Raw genomic sequence first — 27,054 nt, 5'->3', positions numbered from 1 at the left:
ATTGTTGTCGTTATTGATGTCATCGTTGTTGGATAGGGCAGAGAGAAATGGAGAGAGGAGGGGAAGACAGAGTGGGGGAGAGAAAGATAGACACCTGCAGACCTGCTTCACTGCCTGTGAAGCGACTCCCCTGCAGGTGGGGAGCCGGAGTTCGAACCGGGATCCTTCTGCCGGCCCTTGTGCTTTGCGCCACCTGCGCTTAACCCGCTGCGCTACAGCCCGACTCCCCCCCCCCCCCCCCCCCGCTTTTTTTTTTTTTTAACTTCAACTCTGAAGGTGACTTAAGTGTCACTGTCCTCAATGTACCCAGAGTCTGGAAGAATGAGCCGGTCATCCTCAATATGGATCCATCCAGACTGAACCTTCCTGGGGGGAGGTGGCACAGTGGATAAAGCGTTAGGCTCTCAAGCAAGAGATCCCGAGTTCCCTCCCCGGCAGCACGTGTACCGTGGAGTAATGTCTGGTTCTTACTCTCTCTCCTTCTATCGTTGTTCTTATGAATAAATCAATAAATAAAACCTTGAGACAAAAAAAAAAAATTCTTTCTGGCCTCCTTCTGAAAGCATCCGGGTCTTTGCAAAGCGATGGAGCAGGAAGCAGAAATCCCTTAAAAGGAAAGGATGAATATGGGCTGGTCCCACTCCTGGACAGAAGTCGAAAAAACATAAGCACAGAAGGGGAAACACAAAGCAGAACTTGAACTGGCTTTGGGGTACTGCAGCAAAGTAAAGGACTCTGGGGTGGGTGGGGGTGAGGGCTCATGTCCTGGAACGTGGTGGCAGAGGAGGGCCTAGTGGGGGCTACAGTGTGATGTGCACAACTGGGAAACGTGACACATGGACCAGCCACTGTATTCTACGGTCGACTGTAAACCATGAATCCCCCCAATAAAGAAAAAGAAAAAAAATAATAAAATGCCAGGCCCAGCCTCGGGGGAGCACTCACACCCAAGGGGGCAAGTGGACCCAGTCGGCGTGCAGAAAGGACAGACAGACAGAACCAGGAGGAAAGACAAGTGTCTAGTGGGGGGGGGGCAGTCAGGAAGCCCCCACCCCAGGGTGGGGCTGTCATTGGCTGGGCGCCCCAGACCCAAGGCCCAGAGGAAGTTCCGCCTCCGGGAGGACGGTCCGCCCCGCTCCCCGGCTCCGCCCTTCCAGGACCGCCGCAGCCCCCGGAGCCCCCGCGGGCCGGGCCACGCCCGCTTCCCTCCGGTGGCCGCACTGCGCGGGAGCGCTCTTCCTGGGGCGGGTGGAGGCCAGGGCGCATGCGCATGCGCCGCCGCGCGCCGGGCACCTCCCTGCGGGAATCTCGCGAAGTTACGTGACGGTCGGGAGGGCGTGTCCGCGCGCGCGTGTGAGAGAGAGAGAGAGAGAGAGAGAGAGAGAAGGCCGCTTGTCCGCGCGCGCCGCCCCAGTGCGCTGTGGGATACTGGAAGTCTAGAGCGTGTCCTCCGGCCGGCCGGCGCTGCCCCCGCCGCCGCCCCCCTCGCGATAAGAGAGCCGGCGGCAGGAGAGGGGATGAAGATGGCGGACGCGAAGCAGAAGCGGAACGAGCAGCTCAAGCGCTGGATCGGCTCCGAGACGGACCTGGAGCCGCCGGTGGTGAAGCGCCAGAAGACCAAGGTGAAGTTCGACGATGGCGCCGTCTTCCTGGCCGCCTGCTCCAGCGGCGACACGGACGAGGTGCTCCGCCTGCTGCACCGCGGCGCCGACATCAACTACGCCAATGTGGACGGGCTCACCGCCCTGCACCAGGTCGGCGGGGAGTGGGGGCGGGAGTGGGGCCTTGGCTGTTCTGGGGGGGCGGTGGGAGACCCCTGAGGCCGGGACTGGGGAACCCCGGGCTGGGATCGGGAGTGGGGCACCCCGGGCTGGTGTCCTGGGGGCGGGAATGGGGGACCCCCGGCTGGTTTCTGGGGGCGGGAATGGGGGACCCCGGCTGGTGTTGGGAGTGGGGGACCCCGGCTAGTTTCTGGGGTCGGGAATGGGGGATTCCGGGCTGGTGTCCTGGGGTCGGGAGTGGGGGACCCCCGGCTGGTTTCTGGGGTCGGGAGTGGGGGATCCCTGGCTGGTGTCCTGGGGGCAGGTTTCTAGGGGGGCTGGAGTGGGGGACCCCGGGCTGGTGTTGGGAGTGGGGGACCCCCGGCTGGTTTCTGGGGCCGGGAATGGGGAACCCCCGGTTGGTGTCCTGGGGCTGGGAGTGGGGGACCCCCGGCTGGTTTCTGGGGTCGGGAGTGGGGGACCCCCGGCTGGTTTCTGGGGTCGGGAGTGGGGGACCCCCGGCTGGTTTCTGGGGTCGGGAGTGGGGGACCCCCGGCTGGTTTCTGGGGTCGGGAGTGGGGGACCCCCGGCTGGTTTCTGGGGTCGGGAGTGGGGGACCCCCGGCTGGTTTCTGGGGTCGGGAGTGGGGGACCCCTGGCTGGTGTGGGGGGGGCGGCCGTGCTGCCCTTGGCCCCGGGTGTCAGCTCCCCCCGCACACCCTGGAGACAGGGCGGAGGGTGCGGACCCGGAGGGGCGCCCAGGCTGTTGCACTTCTGTTTCATTTTCATTTATTTTATTTTATTTCATTTTATTTTATTTTTGTTATGAGTGTTTGAAGGGCCTGCTCACAATCGACGAGCAGAGCCCAGTGCCCCGAGCGAGCGAGCGAGTGAACGATTTCCTGTTTTCTCCTTTTATTGCTCCGGGTCTGAGGGGTGGGGTGCAGGTGGGCGGCCGGGGCTCTGCCGAGGGGTACAGGCACCCGGCTCCCTGCCGCAGTGTCAGGGCCTGGGGTGTCCCCGGGCACTCTGCTCCGACAGCTTTTTTTTTTTTTTTTTTTGGTTTGTTTTCTTTTTGCAAAGCTGAGTTTTGTTTTTGTTTTTTGGGGGGGGGTGCGCAAGAGAAGAGCTGACCACCCACTTCTCTCAAAATGGATGCTTTGTGCACGTTAAAGTTTTATAGTGGTCTGATTGGGATCTCTCGGCGTTCTCCAAATAAGGAGAAACCATTGGCAATCCAGAGATACTGTTGCTGTGCCTTGCACGGGCCAGAAAGCAAAACAGCATCACGTAAATGTTCTATAATTTTAAAAAGAATTTCTTTTCTTTTCTTTTCTTTTTTTTTTTCTTTTAAAGGGGTGGGTATAGGTGACAAGATAGAGGCAGGCCACATTTTCTAAGTGGGAGTTCAGCTTCACAGCAGTCGGTTCCCCTTCTGATGGGAAGACCGGCTGCCTGTCTCCAGATTGCCTGGGCTGTTAGGTGTAGGAATTTTAGATTTGTTGTGACTAATACTGTCACAGCGAGGTGTCTGGGAGGTGGAATGATGGCATTTGACTTCTGTGCTTGTACGTTGCATAGAGAGGGTGTGTGTGTGTGTGTGTGTGCTTTCCTTTTACTGTTTCCTGTTTAGAGAATGACACATTGCTTTTTTTTAAAAAAAAAAAAGCTTTATTTAATTGAATCCTCATATCAAATTTGGCGTCTAGCCTTTGTTCACAAACGAGTGGATGACTTGAAATGACTGACAGACTGCAGGACAAGTCTGGAATTGGGCAAGGCAGAAAGCTGTGGATTCCAAAAACAGGGTTTCGAAAAGGAGACCACAGCATTAAAGGGATACTGACAACAGGAAAGATGAATCTTTTCAATTTCCTTTCGTTGTGACTGGCATAGTTTGACAGTGGGCTGATTCTGAAAGTCAGTTATGGTATGTCTGAGCTCAGGATACCACAACTTGAGAATTTTTACATAAATGTGTTTTATTAAAACTATCAACTAGAAGTTCTGGAGGAAGCAGGTTGTGTTGGCTTTGGATGATAAGGAACATTTCTGATACTTCTATTAAGATAGTATTCACTTAAGGGAGAAGAGAAAACACATGTAACAGACTTACCTCTTCATGTCATTTTTTTTTAACCCTCTCAGTGATGTAGGATTTATCAGACTCACAAGTATCTTCTTGATCAACTGAATTTAGTGGGTAGTTTGGCATTTTATAGGTGTAATGTTGATTGGGTATTTGTGTAAGCTGACAAGTGCTTAATAAGCAGAAGTTTCCAAGTTTGTGTCTACCATTTGCATAGTGCCTTTTAATAATGTCTGTGTCTTTTATAAGTCGCTGATGTCAAAGTCTTTAAAATAGCAAGCATTAATGTTTTTATTGTTTTCTCCGCTTTCATTTCTCATTTTTCAACTTGTATTTTTTTCCCCCATTGTGACTGAAAACAAGTTCACTTTGGACAAATGCAAGACAACAGATAGTAAAAAATGATAAAAGTTTTTGAAATTAAAAATCACAAGAGACTTAAAAAATTTTCACAAGTCTTTTGAATGTAGCTTGTTAAAAATACTTAAAATCATAAAGCCTGAAATAACTTTCTGATTTGTTTAGTAGTCCTTTAACCTCTCGAAAGATCAGAGTACCTGAAGTATTTTAGCAGTTTAATTATTGTTAGTCTTTTAAAAAACTCATTTACTATTTTTCATTTTTGAAAGTGTCTCAAATTTGATTGTTGGGAGAAAAGCTAGAGGAACTTCACAACCTGCAGTTTTTGTTTTTTTAATTTAACACTTTATTTACCATTTTTAACACAAGTAACTTGTATTTAAACGTATTGATTGGTTGAGTATTTTCAAGAAGTTAGAAATGATAACTCAGTGTCCAATTTCTTTTATATAGAAATGTGGCATCAAGTAGAAGAGAAAATGTGTTTCTTGTTAGATTTACATCTTGGCCACTATAGAGTAGCTTTCCCTCACCCCTCCCCAAACTAGAAAATCGATCTGAATGATAACTGAAGTGGTAGAACAAAGTTTTTTTTTTTCTGGGCCGGCTAACTAGCTCATTGGGGTCGTGTGCCTGTGTGTGCCTGTGTGTGTGTGTGTGTGTGTGTGTGTGTGTGTGTGTGTGTGTGTGTGTGTGTGTTCCAGATTGGAACCCCAGCACTTGAAAGGAAGCTTCAGTGTCTTTCACGCCCTCTGCCCCTCTGCCTCAATCTTGAAAATAAAGAGAGAGCAGACTTCGGATTTTTCTGGAGCTGAAATCTGGAGAGTATATGATCATGTTAATGAGCTCTTAGAGTTTGATGTGCTGTCTTGTGTTAGCATACTTAATGGACAGAGGTTAGGCAAGTAATGGAGCTTTCTGCAGAATGCTGGTGATGTTGATTCTTGACACTAGTGTGCATGGAGCACAGGACTGAGATTGCTTCCAGCGGGTTTGAGTTTATTTGGCCTTTTGATTTACCTTAAAACCTTATCTACTTCCACCCGTGCCAGTGAGATCCAGGTCAGTTTCCAGCTCTCACATTTCTGCAGCACTCCAGTGTTCGTTTTTTTTTTTTTTTTCCTGATGAGGTATTGCTGTAACATCAAGGTAAAAATAAAAGTAGAGGCCCTCTACCTTGACTCTGGAGTAGCAGCTTATATTTGTGATTTCTTTGAAGTGTTCTCATTCAGACACGAATGTTGATATTTGTAATTCAGCTTTACAGTCTAATTACCGTGTGTGTGTGTGTGTGTGTGTGTGTGTGTGTGTGTGTGTGTGTGTATGTTACACCTCTAGACTTACATCATATTTTAATTTGCATATTAGTATTATTTCATTTGTTAGGGAGGGAATTTCTTTAATGCCAACCTGAAATGGGAACTTAGATTTTTGATTCATTCAAACCTACTCAGTTCACTGATCGCTGTCTGTCACTAATCTATAGATCCGACTTCAAAGCTTAATTACTGTCTGCCCCTCGGTCTGTATATACTCAGTACACATGCCTGCCTTTCCATCAGTTCATGAGTTTGCCAGTCCCATTATCAAATTACTATACCTAGAGTATAGTAATTAATTGTTTACTTTGCCTCTGTTCTTTCACTGTTCCAGCCTAGTGTTCATATTACCGTGAGATTAGTATTTTTCTTGTTTAGTGTATCATTAATATTAATTTTTGAACACTACCACTTTTGTCATTCTGTCCTTTAAATGTAGACTTAAAGCATTTTACCATTGAACTTAAACCTCTTAAGTTTCCTATGTCATACTCTTTTATTTTTTTACTTCCATGCCATGCTTTTTCATTCTTTGCCAGTCAAAATCCTAGTCGTCCTTCAGGGTTCAATCTGATTGTTACGCAGAAGGCATCTTTCTGTCCTGCACTGAGTACTATTATGGTGGAGAAGCGATTTCCTCTGGGGTGCTTAGAACACATTTCTGATCCTGCTAAAAACACTGTACCCAGCCTTCCATTTTTGTGTTTCTGTGACCTTGCACATAGTAGACTCTCTCCAAAGATTTATTAGACTATTTTTTACCTTGTATATTTAAAGTTTTACATTTGCTTGTATGTTATGAGATGAATCTTTGAAACCTTCCCATTCAGATTTTTATTCTTGCCTGTGGTAGGATGTGTAGTAGCACTTTTATAAAACAAGTGAGACACTCTTGAACTTTTAACTCCCCTCCTATCAGTAAAAGAAATATTTTTGTGCTGTCTCTGAAGTGCTTCATCTTCTCAGCCAAGCCCTTTTCTCTGAATCTTCTAGTGAAATGCATCTCTTCTGAAAAAGATTCTAATAAGCCTCCTTAAAGTGTCTTCCAACCAGAAGGAAGAGACAGAAAACCACTGATAGTCTCTTGTTAAAGAATCGTTTGTTTTATAGGAGAAATCTACTGAAATTGAATTCTTGAAGCATCTGTTGGGTCACTTAAAATAACATCAAAGTGTTTTGAACAATGTGCGGTCTAGATTTTTTTCTCTACATAGTTTTTGGGTTAGAAAAACCATAATACCTATGCTAGTAGTCCACCTTTTTTTTTTTTTTTGGATTGGTATCATCCTAAAATTCATCTGAAAAGAAATCTAAACAAGCAGTAAAACTTGTGGCCCCAGACAGGCCCCTCACTTCCTGCAAATAAAGGGCTGCAGTAGCCATTTGTGGGGTGTGCTGCTGGGGCACTGGAGTCCGCACTGCCGTTTGTATAATATCTTTTCTGCATTTGTGGCCGTTGTGCTTCCTGGCAACCGTTTTGCGGTCTGCCTTGGAAGTGTCATAACCCAGACCATCTTTCGTGCACTTGACTATAGGCTGTGACTGCGCACCTTCGGCTGTAGCCAGGTGGAGCCTCTAGGTGGGAGAGAGGAAATGATGTGTTTGCATCACCCTCTGGTAGCACATCTTACAAGTTGTGGTCACAAAAGAAAGGTGCCTTAAAAACTCTAGTTAAAAGATTATTTTTTAAAATGTTTATTATTGAATAGGTACAGAGAGAAATTGAGAGGCAAGGGAGAGAGACAGAGAGACACCTATAGCCCTGCTTCACCACTCAATGAAGCATCCGTCCCCTCTGCAGGCGGGGACTGGGGGCTTGAACCTGGGTCCTTGTAGACTGTAGTGTGTGCACTTAGCCAAGTGCGCCACTGCCTGGCCTCTTAGATGATTATTAAAAGGCAACTATTTAGAAACCCTTTATGGTGTGTGTGGGGGGGGGAGTGGTGGAGGGGGGCGCACATAGAGTGAAACCTAGTTCTATACCTGCTTTGTAACATCCTACCTGTGGATACTTTCCAGACTTTTTTTAGGCTAATTGGGTCCAAAGGTAAAAAAGTAGTAATAGTCTCAAATTCCAGTCATTTAAATTGATGATCTATGCTGTTGCAAGTTGCCCTGCCAACCACTGGAGCATCAGATGAAGCCCCTACTATAGAAATTTTTTCTCCATCTATTTTTACTTTACATAGCTAGCATGTCTTTGAAGAGCTTTCCAGAATAGAAATGAAAACAGTGCTGTATCTGAGTTAGCCTCAGAATAGCTGCCGATGTTTAGGAATCACCTAGGTTGTTTTTGACCGGCCATGATATGAAGAATATTTAGGGTCCGGGTGGTGGTCACCCTGTTAAGTGCACATATCACTATGCACAGCTCCCCCCCCACACCTGTAGCAGAGATGCTTTGTGAATGGTAAAGCAGATTGGTGGTGCCTATCTCTTTCTGTGTGTGTGTGTGTGTGTGTGTGTGTGTGTGTGTGTGTGTGTGTGTGTGTGTGAGTGTGTGAGATTTAAGTGTTATTAGTGACTAAATATTGATACCATAACGGGTACAACTTCACGCTGTTGCCACCATCAGAGTTCTGTCTCCCCATTCCCTCCATTGGAAGCTACAGCAGTTTCCCCAAGATTGCAGATAAGAGTTGCTTATTATTTCTATAACTGTGTGTATGCATATTCCCTATGGTCCTGCCCTTTCTTCCTTTTTTATTTATGACACTAGATATTTATTTATTTATTTAAGAAAGGATTAATTAACAAAACCATAGGGTAGGAGGGGTACAACTCCACACAATTCCCACCACCCAATCTCCATATCCCACCCCCTCCCCTGATAGCTTTCCCATTCTCCATCCCTCTGGGAGCATGGACCCAGGGTCATTGTGGGTTTCTTCCTTTCTTTTTAAAAATTTTTAAAATTATTTTTATTTACTTACTGGATAGAAACAGAAATAAAGAGAGAAGGGGGTGATAGGGAGAGAGAGAGAGAGACACCTGCAGCACTGCTTCACCACTGGCAAAGCTTTCCTCCCGTGGTTGGGGGTGGGGGAGAGGGCTTGAACCTAGGTCCTTGCAGTTGTAACACACGTGCTCAATCAGGTGTACCACCACCTGTCCTGCCCTAAATCACACCTACACCTATTTGTACCAAATGTCCTTTTTTCTTCTTTTCTCTCTCTTGGTCCTGATGGAATCTGGTCATCTTCCCCTATAATTTTCTTCCTCTGAGAGCATGGGCCAAAATTCTTTATGGGGTGTAGAAGGTGGGAGTTCTGGCTTCTGTAATTGCTTCTCTGCTGGACATGGGTGTTGGCAGGTGGATCCACACTCCAAGCCTGCTTCTGTCTTTCCCTAGTGGGGCAGGGCTCTGGGGAGGAGAGGTTCCAGGACACATTGGTGAGGTCCTCTGCCCTGAAAGGTCAGGATGGGATCAGAGTAGTGTCTGCAACTTGGTGGCTGAAAGGGTGTAAGATACAAAGCAGGACAAAATAATTAATGAACAGGAACCAAAAAGTTCTCTCTCCCTATCTCCCCTCCCCTCCCCTCTCAATTTCTCTCTGTCCTATCAAGTATGACAGAAAGGAGGAGGAAAAAAAAAAGGTAAGTTGTCTGCTAGTGCCAGTGGATTGGTAATGCCAGCCCAGAGGCCTGGCTACCTTGGTGGAAATAAAAAAAAAAAATTAAATAAACAAAAAAACAATAGAGAAAGAAGAATATTTGATCGAATGCATAGTTAGGGAGGTTGTAAAAGAAGTCACAAAAACAAGTTTGTTTTTGAGAGCTGGGGATTTATTATTTAAATATTTTCCTTTTTCCTACAGCAGTTCATACTGTCCCTGTAGACACTTAGTATTACTTATTTGCAGCAAATACTTTATGTATATGTCTTTATACACACATTTAACTCTCTCAAATAGTGTTTTTAAGATGGATTTTTTTAAGAGGGGAGGGCAGGGAGGGAGCTGCTTAGTCTGGTGTCCGTGGTGGTGGGGATCCAGACTGGGGCCTCTGGCACGCCAGCTCTGTGCTCCACCATTGAGCTGTCTCCCCCACCTTGGTGCCTTTAGCTGTTTGTTTGCTGTGTGTGTGGTAAGGGACCTCACACATTCGGGAATTAGCTACTTTTTAATTCAGAGAGTGAGAGATTACAGCTGTGGAGCTTTGCCATAGCACCTCTCATGTGCTGGTAGGACTTGAGTGTGGTTTGTACACACAGCTAAGCAAGTACCCTACCCTGTGAGCTGTGTCTCCCATCCACATTTAGCCCTGAATGAAAAGAAGTGCTTCTTAGGCAAACTTATGCTAGGCTTTTTTTTTTTTTTAAGGGAGCCACTTTTATCTTACCATTATCATTTGGTTTGATCTGCTGAAATTCACTTCTGAACAGTGGTTACTGGCTTTTATATTTAACATTTGAAACTTGAACTGCCAGTAAAGCTAACTTAGTTAATTTCTGAACTAGTAAAATCAACCTCTAAGGTTAGTCACACTCGATTTTAATTGAAAATATTTTGATGGTAGGACTATCCCAGTTAGAAGAATACTTCCATTCCATAAGTCTTTTTTTTTTTTTTTTACAAATTCTAGCCAAAGTCTATTTCAGGTCTTAATTTGGAAAAGGCATCTTTTTCCCTTGTCAGTAATACATGAGAGGGCTGTTCAAAATATGATCGATCCACTTGTTGCTGACCAAATCATTAATCCATAGAATATTTCACTTCCTTGACTGATAAAATTTTTTTTAATTTGATATAAAATTTTTAAATGCCTAAAACAACATCTTAATTTTAACTTGGTCATACTAAGACAGCAACAGAGACACACTTGATCATCTTCTGTCTTCATCTTTTTATAAGGACAAAGGAATAGTAACAGCAAAAATAATAATAATAACAGCAAAAAGCCAGAGTAATACAGGACACTAGGGATTCATCTGTCAATCTGTAAAGTCACTGCTGTCCTCATGACAGATGCTCGTTGTGTTTTCTTTCATGCAGGTTGAGAACGTAGCTGAGGGTGCACAGATCTTGTAGCTCAATCTGCCATGTTTTCCTTTTGGACTGAGGTGGGACGGGGAGATAGTACCTGAAAAGATGATTTCAGAGATGGGGGAGAGCTTTCTGTAGGAACTACTGGTTTCTTGCCGTTAACTTCCACAGGGCTTTGTGCATGTCATCTTCCTCTGGAGTGTGTTTCCCAGCTTATTTATATTAAAGTCAGAGCTCCGAGTACAAAGTGTAGACTTGTATCACCACTTGGGCACATTAAGGTTTTTTTTTCTGGCTTTCTGTTTAAAGCCTACGCTTGGCACTCGCACAGCGCCTGCCACTGTTAGTATATCTTATCTGCGGATAAAGTAGTGGATTCCTTCAGTGGGCACTTGGAGTCATTGTCTTTTCAATCTGCTTTGGCATCTGCGTTTTATTTTAGCAGGTGCATGCTGAATGTTTACTGATTTAAAGAAATTATAGACTAATTTTGTGAAGAGCAGAGTTCATAGAAAACAAAATACTGACTGGCAGTTTGTCGTCAGCAAACATTAAACGTATTTTTAAAAGAGGAGAGGCTTTATAACAGTGACCTGTATAGCATAAAAAGAAAAGGTAGCAATTTCTATAATAAAAATTTACAGTATCTTAGTTTTATTTTTTTATTATTTTTTTAGATTTATTTATTTTCCCTTTTGTTGCCCTTGTTGTTTAACATTGTTGTGGTTATTGTTATTGATGTCATTGTTGTTGGATAGGACAGAGAGAAATGGAGAGAGGAGGGGAAGACAGAGAGGGGGAGAGAAACACAGACACCTGCAGACCTGCTTCACCACCTGTGAAGAGACTCCCCTGCAGGTAGGGAGCCGGGGGCTTGAACCGGATCCTTAAGCTGGTCCTTGCGCTTTGCACCACTTTGCACCACATGCGCTTAACCCGCTGCGCCACCGCCCGACTCCCAGTTATTTTTAAATGGAATACATTCTTGGTTACTGATGTAGTTAGCTTTTTGCTCAGTTCATGTAATCTGCTTTAAAAATCAGATCTTTCCAGCGAATCATTCGATGTTGGAGAATTCCTTGCATACTGGCATTAGGTTCATATGTATGTTCTAATTATTTTAATCATATTTTTGCACGTTCATTATGGTTCCCTGTAAATCACTGTTTTCTTAACTAACTTGTATTTGGGTTGTTTATTTTTTCATCTTTGTGCTGGCTAACCATAAAAAGACAAACTCGAGCTCTGTTACTGTTGTAAGTTCTTACTCGACTCCAGTGCTCTTTCATGGGTGGCGACATTCCACTTTGTCATGTGTTTAGCCATTTTTGAAATGGCATTCAGTAGAAAGCAGGGAAAGAAAGGAAGGCATTCCTCAGCTGTCACCTTGACAGTAATCGTTGAGTTTAGTGTGTGTGGAGGGTGAGGTGTTCTGCACAAGAGCTTCACTTAGTTAAGAATATTATTTGCACTTCATTACTAACTCTTACTTATTACATCAAAAGATGTAATAAATAATAGGACTTGTTCTCTAACAAAGAAAATGTCTTAGATAACCAGGTCATAGCAAATCTGTGCAAATGAGAAATTTTGTAAGATATGGACTAAGACTGTTTTAGAAATTAACCATCTTGGAAAGCATATTTTACTGGGCTAACTGGTCAAACACACCAGTTACCTTTACTTTGTTCTAAGCATTCTGCTCTGCATAGATTGCTGTTAGCTTTTAAGATGATTTAAAAGTGTCATAAACTTTTTCCAGTATTTATACTTCTGTGTGGAACATTTCTAGAGGTTTTTGTTGGTGGTGGTGGCTTGCTGATGTTTGTTTTACCTTCAGCTCCATGGCATGCTTTTAAAATCTTGAGCGTAGTTTTTAAATTTTGAAGATGATAGTGATCTGGAGAAATGGGCAATAAGTCAGCTAGGTCCTGTGGATAATTAGGACTCATGAACATGCTTCTTTTCTGCTGGTGAAAATTCCTTCGGTGCACTTTGTTTAGGCTGTTTGCTTTAATCGTCTGTACTCCACAGATGAGTGATGCCACCCAGTAGTTGTCCTTCACCCCTTTACTTCTTCTAGCGTTTGCCTTTCTTCCGTAGCCAGTCAACAGGTCAGGTTGAAAGCTGTCAGGAGCTGCTTGTTGCTGGCTTTGAAAGTGACTGGGATCCATGTGGATTCAGTCGGCTAGGAAGGATCGTCAGTTTCCCCAATGAATGGGTACTCACGGGATGCACCACGAGAAGGTCGATCCAATGCATCTCACCCCTTTACTTCTTCTTCTAGCGTTTGCCACCCCTTTACTGATTTCACCCAGCAAGTTCACCCCCAGTCCCATGCATTTTGTTCTAGATGACACAGTCTCACTCTTTTTTTTTTTCTTTGAGTTTTTATTTATAAAATGGGAACACTGACAAAACCATAGCATAAGACGGGTACAACTCCACAGAATTCCTGCCACGGGAACTCATCCCCTCCCCTGATAGCTTTCCTATTCTTTATACCCTCTGGGAGCATGGACCCAGGGTCATTGTGGGATGCAGAAGGTGGAATGTCTGGCTTCTGTAATTGCTTCCCTGGTGAACATGAGCATTGGCAGTTCGATCCATACTCCCAGCCTGTCTCTCTCTTTCCCTAGTGGGGAGGCTGGGCTCACTTTTTGATTGCAAGTAGTTGAGTTCCATCGGTTACATATATCCCACAAAGTCCTTATCAGCTCATCTGGCCTCGGGCAATAGGTCTCCATACTCCAGCTATTGTAAATAGAACAACCTTGAACATAGGGGTTCAGATGTCCTTTCAGGCTTCCATGCTTTTTGGATAGATGACTAAAATAAATGAACTTGCAAAACAACAACAAAAGAAAGCAAACAGAGAATGGTAACCATATTGACTTGGTGAGAACTGTGGTAATTGGGGGTAGGGGAGCACAGAACTTTGAGGGGTGTGGCGACTTACTGTGGCATGCATGGGTGTGAAATTATACTTCTTACTCTTTAAGTTTATGTATTTATTTATTTATTTATTTATTTATTTATTTATTTATTTATTTACCAGACCTCTGCTCAGTTCTGCCTTACTGATGCTGGGGATTGAGCCTGGGACATTGGAGCCTCAGGCAAGAAAGTGTTTTTGCATAATTGTGCAGTCCTGTTCCCCCTCCCCCATCTCTCTCCCTCACTTCCCTCCCATTAAGTCTTTTCAAAGAAGAGAAAAAAACATAATGAGGAATTGCTTCAGAGCCACTAAAATAGCTGCAGTAAAAACAGATAATGAAGTATTGCTAGCTATGGAGAAATTGAAACACACATACTCTGTTGGTGATGGTGTAAAATGGCAGATTTGAATCTTTAATTACTTAGCTCTGTGTTTCAAGTCGGATGAGTGATACTGGGCATTTGTTAGATTTGTTTTTAAATTTAGTTTGTCATTGAATACATAAGAGAGTTTCACATGAGACAGAAATAGAGAGAGAAAGAGAGAGCAGAACACCACTCTAATACATGCAGTGCCAGGCCAAGCCATGCTAGGAAGATCTGGCTTGAAAGTCCATTACTCCACCAGTCAAGCTACTTCCCCAGGTCACTATTATTTATTCCTTTAAAAGCAGCATTACTTGTAAGAGTCAAATAGTGGGGACATCATAAATGTCTTGCCAGTTAGTGAGTGGGTAGATGAAATATACATTTTGTTACTCTAGTTAGTGGAGTATCATTCTGCAATAGAGAAGGCACTGATACTTGCTGTTAATATCAGTGAATCTATTTATTTACTTATTTTTATTATTTTTTATTTTTATCAGAGCACAGCTCAGCTCTGGCTTTGGTGGTGCAGAGAATTGAACCTGGGACTTTGGAGCCTCAGGCACAAGAGTCTCTTTGCATAACCAGTATGCAATGTACTCTCACCCAATATCAATGAATCTTAAAACATGCTGTTGAAAAGAGTCCAGGCACCAAGACCATAGTGTGTGCATCCATGTAGGTGGAGTATCTGGCAGAGACAGGTATCAGATGAGTGCTAGGATGGAGGTGGGACTGGGTGTATCAATGGTTATGTGCAAACAGCGATCATGCTGAGTGTGTCAAGTTCAATCCCCAGTGCCCCAGAGCTGAGCGTGCTCTGGTAAAAACTACTAAAACTGCAGGTGTTTCCATGCAGTACACTGTACCAGACTCGAGCCTCCAGGACTGCATGGAAGTACTCTGTACAGCACCAAAGGGAAGCTCCTTGAATGGTGGAATGGTTGTTAATCTTTCCGTCACCCTTTGTGTACTAGCCTGTGCCACCTTGCCCCAACAGTGGCCTGGGATTGGACTGAGCACTGGTTCCGAAGGCCGAGAATGAAATAGGGTTTTGCTTCTCTGCCTAAAAACGCATTCAGAATGCTGAGCTAACTTGTGCTTTTCAGCTAGGAACGAGGAGCTTCTAAGTAAAGCAGATTTACTTATGGTGTCACAGGGGAGAGTAGAGGATGTGTTCTTAGGGTAAAATTGCAAGATCCGTTATTTAAGAACTTGAGAAGAGTTCACTAGATGCCTGTTTGAATTTTCTGAAAGTATGTTGACCTGTCTTTATTCTTTACTTTCAGTTTTGATGTGTTTGGTGAAGTTGTGTGAGGGCAGTGTTGCATATCCACTACAGCATGATGTTTTTGTTTGTTTGTTTTTAGTAAAAGACTTTTTAGGTCTTTGTGGTCAATGTGATAAAGCTCCGGCATGATCAGCAGGATTAAATGGATTTATCATGGGATGAACTGCTATGGACAAGGGACCTTGCTAGTTAGTTAATTACTCATGGTCAGCCCAGGTGGGAGGTTCAGGTAGCAGTCTCAGTGGTCAGAGTGGTTTTTGTATCTTTAATCTTGACCCCACCCTAGTCAGCATTTTAGTAGATAATAGTAGCTAAAACTATAGAAACTGAAAGCTTTCAATAAGCACAAAATAGATTTTAAACAATAATAAGAAAAGACAAAAAACCCTGGTGACAAGCTTTGCACTAAAATATTGAGTACGATTGGTAAAGATCATCGTTGACAAACGTGAGGAAAAGGTTACTGAAAATGGATAGCTTCCGTGGATGACAACAACATAGCAAGGAGATTTCAAACCATACTTAATTTAGTGTAGGATTTAGATTTGCTCAGATAATACTTATTTTTTAATGGGTGTGGATGGCAATCAGAGTAGCACACTTGCACATGTGTTGCTGGGGTGTGAACTCAGGGTCTCAGGCCTGAGAATCCTACACCTTAGCCAGTACGCTACCTCCCAGGCTCCTGTTGACTTTGGGTTAATGCGTATATTATTCTGTACTGTGGAGTCGGGTCAGAACTGTGGATAACTCACCAGTCTTAGACTTGTCCACTGTTTCCAATCTAAACCTTTTTAAATTATTTAAGTATGTAGCCTCTCTGTTAGGAATTTAGAGCTGGGAAAGGTCTTACAATTTTGCAGGTGAATTTTATTTTGCAAGTCAAGGAAGTGAGGTTCAGAGAATTTAAGCATTTTCAGTTTTTATAGCAGTGCCAGAGTGTGAACCCAGGATACTGCACGCGTGTATCCCACTAAGCGGCTTACCCAGACCAGTTTTTTACCTGTAGAGAGGCAGAGAGAGTGGGGTGACAACATCATGGAGTTTCATCTTTGCTTTGTTATTCTTAGTGATATCCCTGGTACTCCCCATGCCGCGAATGATCACCAGCCTTCTCAGGCAGGCCCCTCAAGCGCCTTTTGATTACCCACCCCGGGGTATGCCTTCAGTTCTGCAAAGAAAGCAGACCTGCATCCCAGTTCTTTTTCTAGAGTTGTTGGCAGGTTTACATATAATGCTACAAGTGCGTTCTTTTATAGGTCTTGAACTCTGCTGCCCCCAACCACCAGTTCTTTCCTTCATTTATCCATTTACTTATTGAGAGAGAAAAAGAGGGAAGGAGAAAAACAGCGGCCATGCTGACATACATGATGCAGGGATCAAACCCAGGACGCCATGCCCCGCCCCTACCCATTGAACCACTTCCCAGGCAAACCAAACATTTCCCTCTGAGTCCCTTGAAAAAAGGAGGCAGTTTTCAATGTTCCAACCTTACCCATAGTGTTAAGACTACCTACTAGTGTAAAAATGGTAGAAGGACCTTTTGCACACAGTAAGTTAGGCTTCTTTCTTTGAAGAAAGAAAAACAAAACAAAACAAACAGACAAACAAAAAAAACCTGGCACTTGTCTAAATAAAGTAGCCTGCTAAAAAATTCTAGACATAGCTCAGGCATTTGGCTTTCTGCAGTGAATGAGGAAGGATGAGTGTACAGTTGAAGTTCTCACTGTTTCTGATAAACCCACTTTATTAGATGCCAGCAGCTCCCAAGACTTCTAGCCTGGGGGGGACCCTCCTTCACGTGTAAGACCTGACGCTGCTCCAGTGATGGGACTGGGCTGCATGCGTCATGTCCTGCTGAGGATATTACACTATAGACTTTTGAAATTTCTTTGAAAGAATTCAAGCAAAGCGAAATCTCTTCCATGTTATTCCTTGCAGCAGCTATGAATCTGTTTGAATCTTTGTCTGTTTATTACCTAGTAGTAGTTGGATGCCGAGTTAGAATTTGAACCCAGGGGCCTCATACTCCAACTTTTCCCCATTCATGTGGCTCTGGGATGGAATCCAGAGCCCCTAATCCAGAACCCCTTTTTAACTTTAATGTGGAAAAAAAAAAAAGTATGGTTGGGGAGGTGCTCAGTGAGTAAGAGTGCAGGACTTGGGTATGTAAAGCCCTGGGTTCGATTCTGGTACTGTATGTGCTGGAAGAGTGTCCCGGTGTGTCTGTCTCTCTCATAAAGTAGATGATTTAAAACAGAATAGGTCCAGGAGGCAGCTTATCCAGGAGGGCATGTGTCTCGTCACATGTGGTGCCTGGGTTTGAGCCCTGACACCAAGGAAGCACCAGTCTTCTGGTGTTTCTCCTTGCTTTTTAAGAAAAGCAAGTAAAAGGTTCAACTCTAATGAATGTCAAGATTTATCATAAAGCCACAGGAACTAAGACAGTGAGCTATTAGTGCAGTTAGGCAGTAAACTAATGGATCAGAACAGTGCCCAGAAAACAGACCTAGAGAGAGGTAAATGCTTGATTTATGATAAATGTGACATAAGAATTGGAGGGCCCAATTATCCATATAGAAAAAGAGGTTATCTTTTTTAAAGATAATTTTCTTGGGTTATGATCTTTATGGTACAATTTTTCATCGCCACCCGGTAGGTGTCTGCATGACACTGTCCCCCTCAGCTTTCCTCCCCTCACGCAGCAGGACCACAGTGGCCTCTCTACCCCTCCTTTCCCCTCTCCCCCCAGAGGCCTTTGGTACAACACACCCTCATACTCGAGTGCCACCTCCTTACGTTTTGTCTTGCTGTCTTTGTTTCTTAAGTTCTACCTATAAGTAAGACCACCCTGTATTTGTCCTTCTCTTTATCTCATTTGACATGATTCCTTCAAGCTCTATCCAAGATGAGGTAAAGGAGATAACTTCATTATTTTTAACAGTGGAATAGTGTTCCCGTGCATCTCTCTGCTGTAATTTGCTCAGCCACTCGCCTGACATTGAGCATCTGAGTTGCTGTAGGAATACATAGATCTGGATAGGTGTTTTTTGTTGCCTGTGGATAAATTCCTAGGAGAGAAAGTACTAGGTCTTAAGGTAGTTCCTTTTCTGGTGTTCTGAGAAATCTTCAGACTATTTGCACAGAGGCTGGACTTTCTATTTATATTCCCACTGGCAGTGTACAAGGGTCCCTTCTCCCCCCCCCCACACACACATCCTTGCCAACATTTGTAATGTATGGAATTCTCACACGAGTATAAAAGTGGTATACAATTGTTGTCTTTATATGGAAGAAGAGTTCATCTTGCTGTCCACTATGCACAAAACCAACTCAGAATAGACTGAATTTATATGTGGCATATATAACTAAATATTTTAGAGTCACAAGAGGATATGTTTGTAACCTTGGGTAGAGAAAAATTGTTTAAACAGGACTCAAATCATTAGCCTTAAGCAACTGGTTAATTGGACTAATTCATCAGTGTGAAGAGTGTCTGTTCACGGTATTTTTTTTTTCTTTTTTTAAAAAAATTTTTATTTATAAAAAGGAAACACTGACTAAACCATAGGATAAGAGGGGTACAACTTTACATAATTCCTGCCACCAGAACTCTGTATCCCCTCTCCTCCCCTGATAGCTTTCCTATTCTTTAACCCTCTGGGAGTATGGACCCAAGGTCATTGTGGGGTGCAGAAGGTGGAAGGTCTGGCTTCTGTAATTGCTTCCCTGCTTCTTCTTCTAGCGTTTGCCCTTCTTCCGTAGCCAGTCAACAGCGTCAGGTTGAGCCTGATGTAAAGTTTTGAGACCTCCTTTGAATCTGGAGAGGTGGCAGTCGTTGACTATGTGGGTCATAGTCTGTCTGTAGCCGCAGGGGCCGTTCGGGTCGTCTCTGGCTCCCCAGCGGTGGAACATAGCGGCGCACCGGCCATGGCCTGATCGATACACATGGGCGAGTCTTAAATCTTTGTGCCTCTTCTCTTTTAATGATTAAGTGAGCTTCTTTTGAAACTTAAATTACCTTATTGGGAAGAATAATGATTTACAAGTTAGTAGTCACATGAATGCAACTTCTTTTTTTTTTTTTATCTACAATTCCCGCCGCCCAATCTCCATATCCCACCCCCTCCCCCGATAGCTTTCCCATTCTCTATCCCTCTGGGAGCATGGACCCAGGGTCATTGTGGGTTGCAGAAGGTAGAAGGTCTGGCTTCTGTAATTGCTTCCTCGCTGTTCACGGTATTTGAGGTGTGAACTGACAGCGGGGCAGATGGCTGTCTCAGTGTGATGTAATGCACTTGCTCTGGTGTGTTTACGCATACGACAAGTAGCCAGTGGCCCAGGAGGTAACGCTGTGGATAGATTTAGACACGTGGTCCTAGGGTGCTGTTCTTTCTCTCCGCCTCATCCTCCTTCTCCTCTTACTTACATAATTGTTGTCTCCTCCAGCCTCAATGGATTCATTTTTAAAATGAGAGATGATTCTCTTATCCTAGTTGGTGACTGAAGCATCAGAGTGTCACTAGCAAATATTTGTTGAGTACGTGGTATGTACTGAGAACTCGGGAGCTAAATAAGACAAGCCTTTGCTCTTGTTAGTCATATAAACAATGCAAATCATGATAAATATTGTAGATGAGAAGTGCAATACATGTAGCAATACAAAAATGAATTGTCACAGCAAAATGTATTATGAATTTGAATAAGATTCCTGTGAAAATGATGGCTGAACTGGAGAGTGGATGTCGGGTGATTTGGTAAAAGCGTTGGTGGAGAGCCAGGTCCATGTTTGCAGGTGAGGAGAGAGGTGCTTACTAACGGAAACTATAGAGACCCCTGTATGCTTCATAGATGTAAGCTGTACAGGTCTGTGTTGAAGTCACAAAGTGATGCATCTGGAAGCCATAGGAATAACAGCCACTAGCTACATTTCTGATTTGGTAGTTGCATGTGTGCATGGGAGCCTCAAGCAGGAAGGAGAGTCTCTTTGCATAACCGTTATCCTATGTACTCGTTTCATTTCCCAGCCTGGTACCCATTTTTAAAGACTTCTTCCTCTTTTTTTTAAATATTATCTATTGGTTAGAGACAGAAAACTGAGTGGGGTGGGAGAGATAGAGAGACACCTGCAGCCCTCCTTCACTCACAAAGATTTCCCCTTGCAGGCGGGGGCTAGGATCTTGAACCTGGGTCTTTGTGGATTACAATAGGGTGGTCAACCATGTACACCACTACCTGCCCCCCCCATTAAGTAGGGAACTGCATAGTGAAATGGACTAGATTGAAAGTATTTTTTTCATATAGGGTTTATATGAAATTTTTAATTTTTTGTATGTATGTATTTTAAGAAGGAGACATTAGCAAAACCGTAGGATAAGAGGGTACAAATCCACACAGTTTCCACCACCAGATCTGTATATCCCATCCCTCCCCTGATAGCTTTCCCATTCTTTATCCCTCTGAGAGTATGGACCCAAGGTCATTGTAGGTTGCAGAAGGTACAAGATCTGGCTTCTGTAATTGCTTCCCCGCTGAACATGGGCGTTGACTGGTCGACCCCACACCCCCATCCTGCCTCTCTCTTTTCCTAGTAGGGTGGGTCTCTGGGGAAGCGGAGTTCTAGGACACATTGGTGGGGTCCTCAGTCCAGGGAAGTCTGGTTGGCATCATGCTGGCATCTGGAACCTGGTGGCTGAAAAGAGAGTTAACATACAAAGCCAAACAAATTGTTGAATAATTATGGACCTAAAGGCTGGAATAGTGCAGATGAAGTGTTGAGGGGCGGTGTACTCCCTGCAGGCTCTTGTGTACTTCTGCTTTCAGGTATATATTTTGCCCTAGTTTCTGGATACATGTGAACATATGCTCTATCTCAGGGGACCTGGTCTATATCTAGGTTTTGGAACTTTGTTAGGAAATGAACCACCTGGAATGGAATTAGAGAATCCTATGAAAGGAGTTTTTTTTTTTTTTTTTTTAACATTTTGTACAGTCCATACACAGTTCGGAGGGAAAAAAAAAAACCAAAGTAATCCCAGGAGAATGTACTTTGAAATGTACCTTTAGGAGTTCATTCTAATTAGATGTCATAGTCACCCCATTCCATTCTTGGTCTTTCAGGTTCACACAGGCCTTTTTCTCATATGATAAACTCCTGCTCTCACCCAAATGATAATATGACTTGCAGCCTGTTTACAAAAGTGGTTCTTTGCATTTTCCTAATAAAAACTGGAGGGTGTTAAAGAGTGTTACGATACAGAACTTTAGGTCACAATGGAATTGTCTCAAAATAGTTATATGTGTAAATATTCTTATTGTTCCATAATACCAGTGAGGAAAGTGAGCTGTAGTTGTGAATACAAGATCCCAGTAAAGTTTGTAACTTACAGAGCTGTGAATTGAATCTGAGTAGTTTAACGCAAAGCATTCACTGAAAACTATTATAGTGCCTCTCTCTAGATTGCTTGAACCACCAGATTCTATCTCTGTGGTATCTTCAGGAGTTCTGGGATTTAGGGCAATTATCTCAGAAAGCTGTACTGAAGGGGAATTCCAAGATACTGCCTAGATGCAGGCAGGGAACACCACATTTTGTTTTTCACCAACAAAATACTCTGCTGTCCTAGTCCTGCTGTTGATGATGGTGAGTGCTCCTGGACAGAGGGTTATGGGTTATTTGTGAGGGGGCGGGGGATAATGACTTACAGGCCAGCGCAAAGGTGGGTGCACGCTAGTCCATCACCATCTTGAGTCTTCTTCCACCACGACACCCCCCCCCCCATATATACTATGGCTTTTAAATGAGCAGCCTCTGATCCTAAAATGCCTTTATGTGAAAAAAGCTAACTCTGAACATGTGGCGTGAGTATCATGGATCAAGGGCCACAAGTCTGTCAGTATGTTACGTTTCCCTTAAGCTCTTTAAGAACGCGTCTGTTTCATTTTCATTTTACATGCATGACACCACCTACTTGCTTTTCTGCTAGTTTCTGCTTCTACATCAGTTTTTCCATGATGAAAGACTTGTTTGTTTTTATTGGATGGTCTGACTCCAAATTTAGAACTTCTACGTTTTACAGAACAGTGGATGATAGGGTGATAAGATGAAATGGCTCCACACAAGTAATGCCCAGTTTCAGTAGAAAATTCAAAGACATCTGGATTTTTTTTTCCGGTTTGTTTGTTTTAATCTATTATTAACCGCTCTCTTCCTATTTTGGAATAGAAGAGAAATTAGAACCTAGTTTAGGTATGGCATGACTGTTCTCATAGATACAAATACTATCTGCTCAAAGCATCTAAAGTTACATGCAGACTGGATCACCTTTTATTTTATTTTATTTTTTTTTTACTTTGAAGCACTTTATACTTATTCATTTACTCCCCTTTTTTGCCCTTGTTTTATTATTCTTGTAGTTGTCGTTGTTATTGATGTCATTGTTGTTAGATAGGACAGAGAGAAATGGGGGGGAGACAAAGAGGGGGAGACATAGACACCTGCAGACCTGCCTCACCGCCTGTGAAGCAACTCCCCTGCAGGTGGGGAGCCGGGGGCTCGAACCGGGATCCGTACACCGGTCCTTTCGCTTTGCGCCACGTGCACTTAACCCGCTGCGCTACCACCTGACTCCCTACTTTGAAGCACTTTAATATTTGTTGATTTCTTGCCCTTATACATAGGGGAAATGATTTTTCATTTTTTATAAGACAAGGGAATTTAATAATAAAATGTTCCCAAGTTAACCTGGTTCAGTATTCTATTGAAAATAGAAGGGAATTTTCACAAAAGATCCTGTTGACTTGCTGTGCAAAACACTAAAATTTAACATAGTTGAAAGAAAAAAAATCTACTTCAGAAATTCACTAAAGCAAGAAAACTGAGTGCAACTTAGGCCAGTAATGGAAATCACTCCATTCCACAAAAGCTATTTTACATTCCGTAAAGTCCAGCTAGCATTCGTTGCTAGAAAGTAGATTTATTTCTGTGTACAGTGATAAAGTTAGGTTACGCCCACCATTGGCGATAATGGGCGTTGGTAGAATGAACTTCCATCCTGAAGGCTTTTACTGCTGCGGACCAGTTTGTATTCATCCCTTCTCATCAGGATATACTATGTTTCTTGTGTGTGTGTTATTTGTTTTCTTTAACTTGGTGATTTTTTTGTTAGCTAAATATATTTATACATTTACCTGCCCCCTTCCTTTGATGGTAATTGTAGAATTCAGTTTTATGTCTGCCATTATCTTTGAAGATGAAGGTATGTTTACCTAAACTACAAATCATGCCCCAGCGAGTCCCAGTAGAAGCAAGAAATAATTGGGATTTTTCTTAATCTGAGGGAAATTTATTAAAAGCCTTTTTCATTTCATTTTAAACATTTTTACAAGAGCTTTCTCTTATTTATTTTCCCTCTTGTTGCCCTTGTTGTTTTCTTGTTGTAGTTACTACTGATGTCGTCGTGGTTGGATAGGACAGAGAGAAATGGAGAGAGGAGGGGAAGACAGAGAGGGGGAGAGAAAGATAGGCACCTGCAGACCTGCTTCACCGCTTGTGAAGCGACTTCCCTGCAGGTGGGGAGCCAGGGGCTCGAACCGGGGTCCTTAGGATCCTTACGCCGGTCCTTGCGCTTTGCGCCATGTGCGCTTAACCCACTGTGCTACCGACCGACTCCCAAGAGCTCTCTTTTCTATGGCAACTATGTTTTTCCAACCTGCCTTTCCTTGCTACTGAGGAGATACTGAACAGACTGAGTGGGAGGAGCCAGAGTCATTTGCTCTATTATTTGTCTAATAGTAAAATGCATTTTAAGCATGTGTGGTGAGAGACTTGTTGAAGTAATTCATGAAGTGCATAGTGAACAGTGAAAGCACGGTGATCTCATTTATATTTTGCCTGCTAGAGACTGAAATATTTTAGCTTTCTTTAAACATGTATTTTATGTGTATACGTGTGTGTATGTGTGTATGTGTAATATATATGGAGGGAGAGAGAAGAAACAGCAGTATTTATCATGTTCTGTTTTCTGCTTTTCTACTTAGTTTTATACAGTGCTGGGCACCAGTGCACGGGCGGTATCAGGATCTAACCAGGGCCTCACACATTGAAGGCATGCACCCTGCTGCTGCTGAGTCACCTGCCCAGACCTTACACATATTGATCTTGATGCACTTGCTCTATACAAAACTTCGGGAAAATTTTCTGGAAAAAAAAATAAATAAAATCACTGTGGTTCCTTTACTCTGCTATAATTTTTTTCTGCATTTCTCATCTTTCATAAGTGTTTCTAGGTTGTAAATTTAGATCTCTTTCTTCCCCTCTCTCTCTGTCTTCCTGATTCTTACTGGGAGAAACTTCACTGCCCTGAGGCAGCTCTCCCCTCCCCCCTCAGAGTGAGGAAAAGCTACCAGGACACTGAAGCATCCCCAGTGCATTGTGGGCCAGTCTTGAACCTAGGTCATATATTTGACAAAGCAGCCATCCTATCCTGGTAAGCTTTCTTGCCATCCTGATAGATTTTTTTTTTTAATTTGTATTTATTAAATGGAAATATTGACAAGACTGTAGGATAGGAGGGGTCCTGGTCGATCTTTATTTTTTAACTCATTTTTATATTAACAGAATTGCATGTCAACAGGGGTTTGAATTCACACCATTTCTACCACCAGAGTTCTTAATCTTCAGTCTCCCCACTGCAGTCCACCACAGTTCCTCTGAGATTGTAGACATGGGCCAACCATCTTCTCTATAACTGTTCACATTTATACATATTTGCCCCTTCTTTTTCTGATTCACTCCTCTCTTCCCCTCTATGCCCCTCATAACATCGTAGCTACCTCCACATGTCCCTCTCCTTTTCCTCCTCTCTCTCTGGGTGCTGATGGAGCTGGAGTGCAGAGTCCTCTTATCTTCATCCTATCACTTCTTCCCCGCTGGGAGTATGGATCAAGGTTGTTTATGGGGAGCAGAAGGTAGGAGTTCTGGCTTCTGTAGCTGCTTCTCCACTGAGCATGGGCGTTGAACACAGGTTGATTCATTTTCCCAGCCTGTTTCCTGATAGATTTTTTTTTTTTTAAATCTCATTTGTTTTTAAATAGAGACAAAGAGAAACCTGTGGGGGCAGGGACATATGCCTATAACACTGCTTCATGGCTAGTGAAGTTCCCCCTGCAGGTGGGGACCTCACTTCTCATATAGCTAATTTTTGTTAATTTTTACCATTGAAAGTGTTAAATATTATAATTAATATAATATAATATTAAATTTATGGGTAAGAGCTGGGTTGATAGTGTAGTTAGTGATGGCAAAAGACTTCCATGCCCAAGGCACCAAAGATCCCAGGTGAAGCGGCTGGCAGCACTGTAAGCTGGAGTAAACTGACATGCATACATCAACGAAGGAAATTAAATGCTTATTTCCTGTGCAACTTATTGCAACTTAATTTCTTGACTTTCAGTATCTAATGAAAATTGTGATATAATTGATAATTCATAGTTATGAATCTGTAATCCACTAGTCAGTCATTTATTCCTTCATGTAATGCATATTTGTATGTTTGCTCTAGTATTCATAATTTGATCAGAATTTTATTTTTTAACATTTATTTATTTATTTTTCTTTCTATTTTACTTGATAGAACAGAGAAAAAATTGAGAGAGGAGAAGAGAGAGAAAGACAGACACCAATTGGCCTGCACCACTGTTCATGAAGCAGGGGCTCAAACCTAGGTCCTTTCACGTAGTAGCATGTGTGTCAGTGGGGTGCACCTGGCCCCCTATTTTTTTTTTTTTTTAATCAGAGCACTGCCCAACTCTGGCTTATAGTGGTGCAGGGGCTTGAACCTGGGACTTTGGAGCCTTAGGCATGAGAGTCTTTATGTATAACCATGATGCTGTCTACACCCACCCAATTTACTTTGGATAAAGACTATACAGGTAGGGGCCAGGAGCTCAGACCAGGGTCCTTGCACACTGTACTAGGTGCATGGCCACCTGGCCCTGGTCAGCATTTTAATAATGTCAGAGAATTTGTGCTGGATAGGTGACTCAGCAGGTAGAACACAGGAATCGCTTGTCTGACATCTTCATGTTGGTTGCCTGAAGCATATCTACCAGAGCTATTTTCTCTTCCTCAAAATAAATAAACTGTGGACAGAAAATTATTCTGTGAAAGTAGATTACTTCTATTAATGTAGACTCTCAAAACAAAGTCTTTGGGGTCCACATAGAGGAGCAGGTAAGCCGTGTGCTGTAAGCATTGCCAGGTTACTCTGAAGGGCCACAGCAACGGAGAATCTGTTGTGTTGTAGCCTCCCTGATCTGTACAGGTCAGTGGTGCTTCTCAGTCAAGCGTACAGATCATCTACAGGACACACACTTATTACAGGTGTAAAAGAGTGTCTTATTGATATCAATGAATTGTACTTATAACTTTAGTGCATTTTCTACAGAAAATATTTGATCCAAAAATCAGAAGTTAAAGTACAAACAGTAGTGAGAGCAAAACTTCTACACACACAACATGTTTAGTTGGAAAAAACTGTGAGTCCATGTGTAATACAATGCAGAAAAGTAAAGTAGCTAGAAAGAACACTGCTTCTGTGCCTTGTGTCCAGATCTTTTCTGTGCCGTTTATTCTCAGTCCTTACTTAACCCTTTGGGCTTATTTCCCAATTTGTAAATTGTAAATGAGTTAAACTTGGAAAGTATTTGCCAGGAAAGGCATGGAAGAAGATTTGGGGTATATATTTGTATGACTTCCCGCAGAAGAGACAAAAATGGGGAGAAGGGAATAAAGGGTAAGATGCTCAAATAGGATATTTGAACAGATTATTATTATTTATTATTTTACAACATTTCCTTATGTAGCACTAGCTTTCATTTGTTATCATTAGTTTATCTAGTGGAATTTTCTATTTTACTTATATTAGAAGGTTTGCACACAGACCCTT

At 43.1% G+C, this 27,054-nt stretch overlaps 1 protein-coding gene across 4 annotated transcripts in view; it reads left to right on the top strand.

Moving 5' to 3' along the window:
- The first annotated feature begins 1,340 nt into the window (after positions 1-1,340).
- Positions 1,341-27,054, top strand: part of PPP1R12A (protein phosphatase 1 regulatory subunit 12A) — a 139,974-nt gene continuing 114,260 nt past the window's right edge. For 3 of the 4 annotated variants that reach the window (XM_060191360.1, XM_060191362.1, XM_060191361.1), the window contains exon 1: positions 1,341-1,754. In XM_060191360.1, coding sequence (XP_060047343.1) covers positions 1,518-1,754 — 237 coding nt within the window. In that variant the 5' untranslated portion in view covers positions 1,341-1,517. The remainder of the gene's footprint in view (positions 1,755-27,054) is intronic. The other variant, XM_007525650.3, reaches the window with a different exon arrangement.

The sequence above is a fragment of the Erinaceus europaeus genome, chromosome 5 (genome assembly GCF_950295315.1).
Source record: "Erinaceus europaeus chromosome 5, mEriEur2.1, whole genome shotgun sequence".
Classification (NCBI taxonomy): Eukaryota; Metazoa; Chordata; class Mammalia; order Eulipotyphla; family Erinaceidae; genus Erinaceus; species Erinaceus europaeus.
This window is presented reverse-complemented; position numbering and strand designations above follow the sequence as displayed.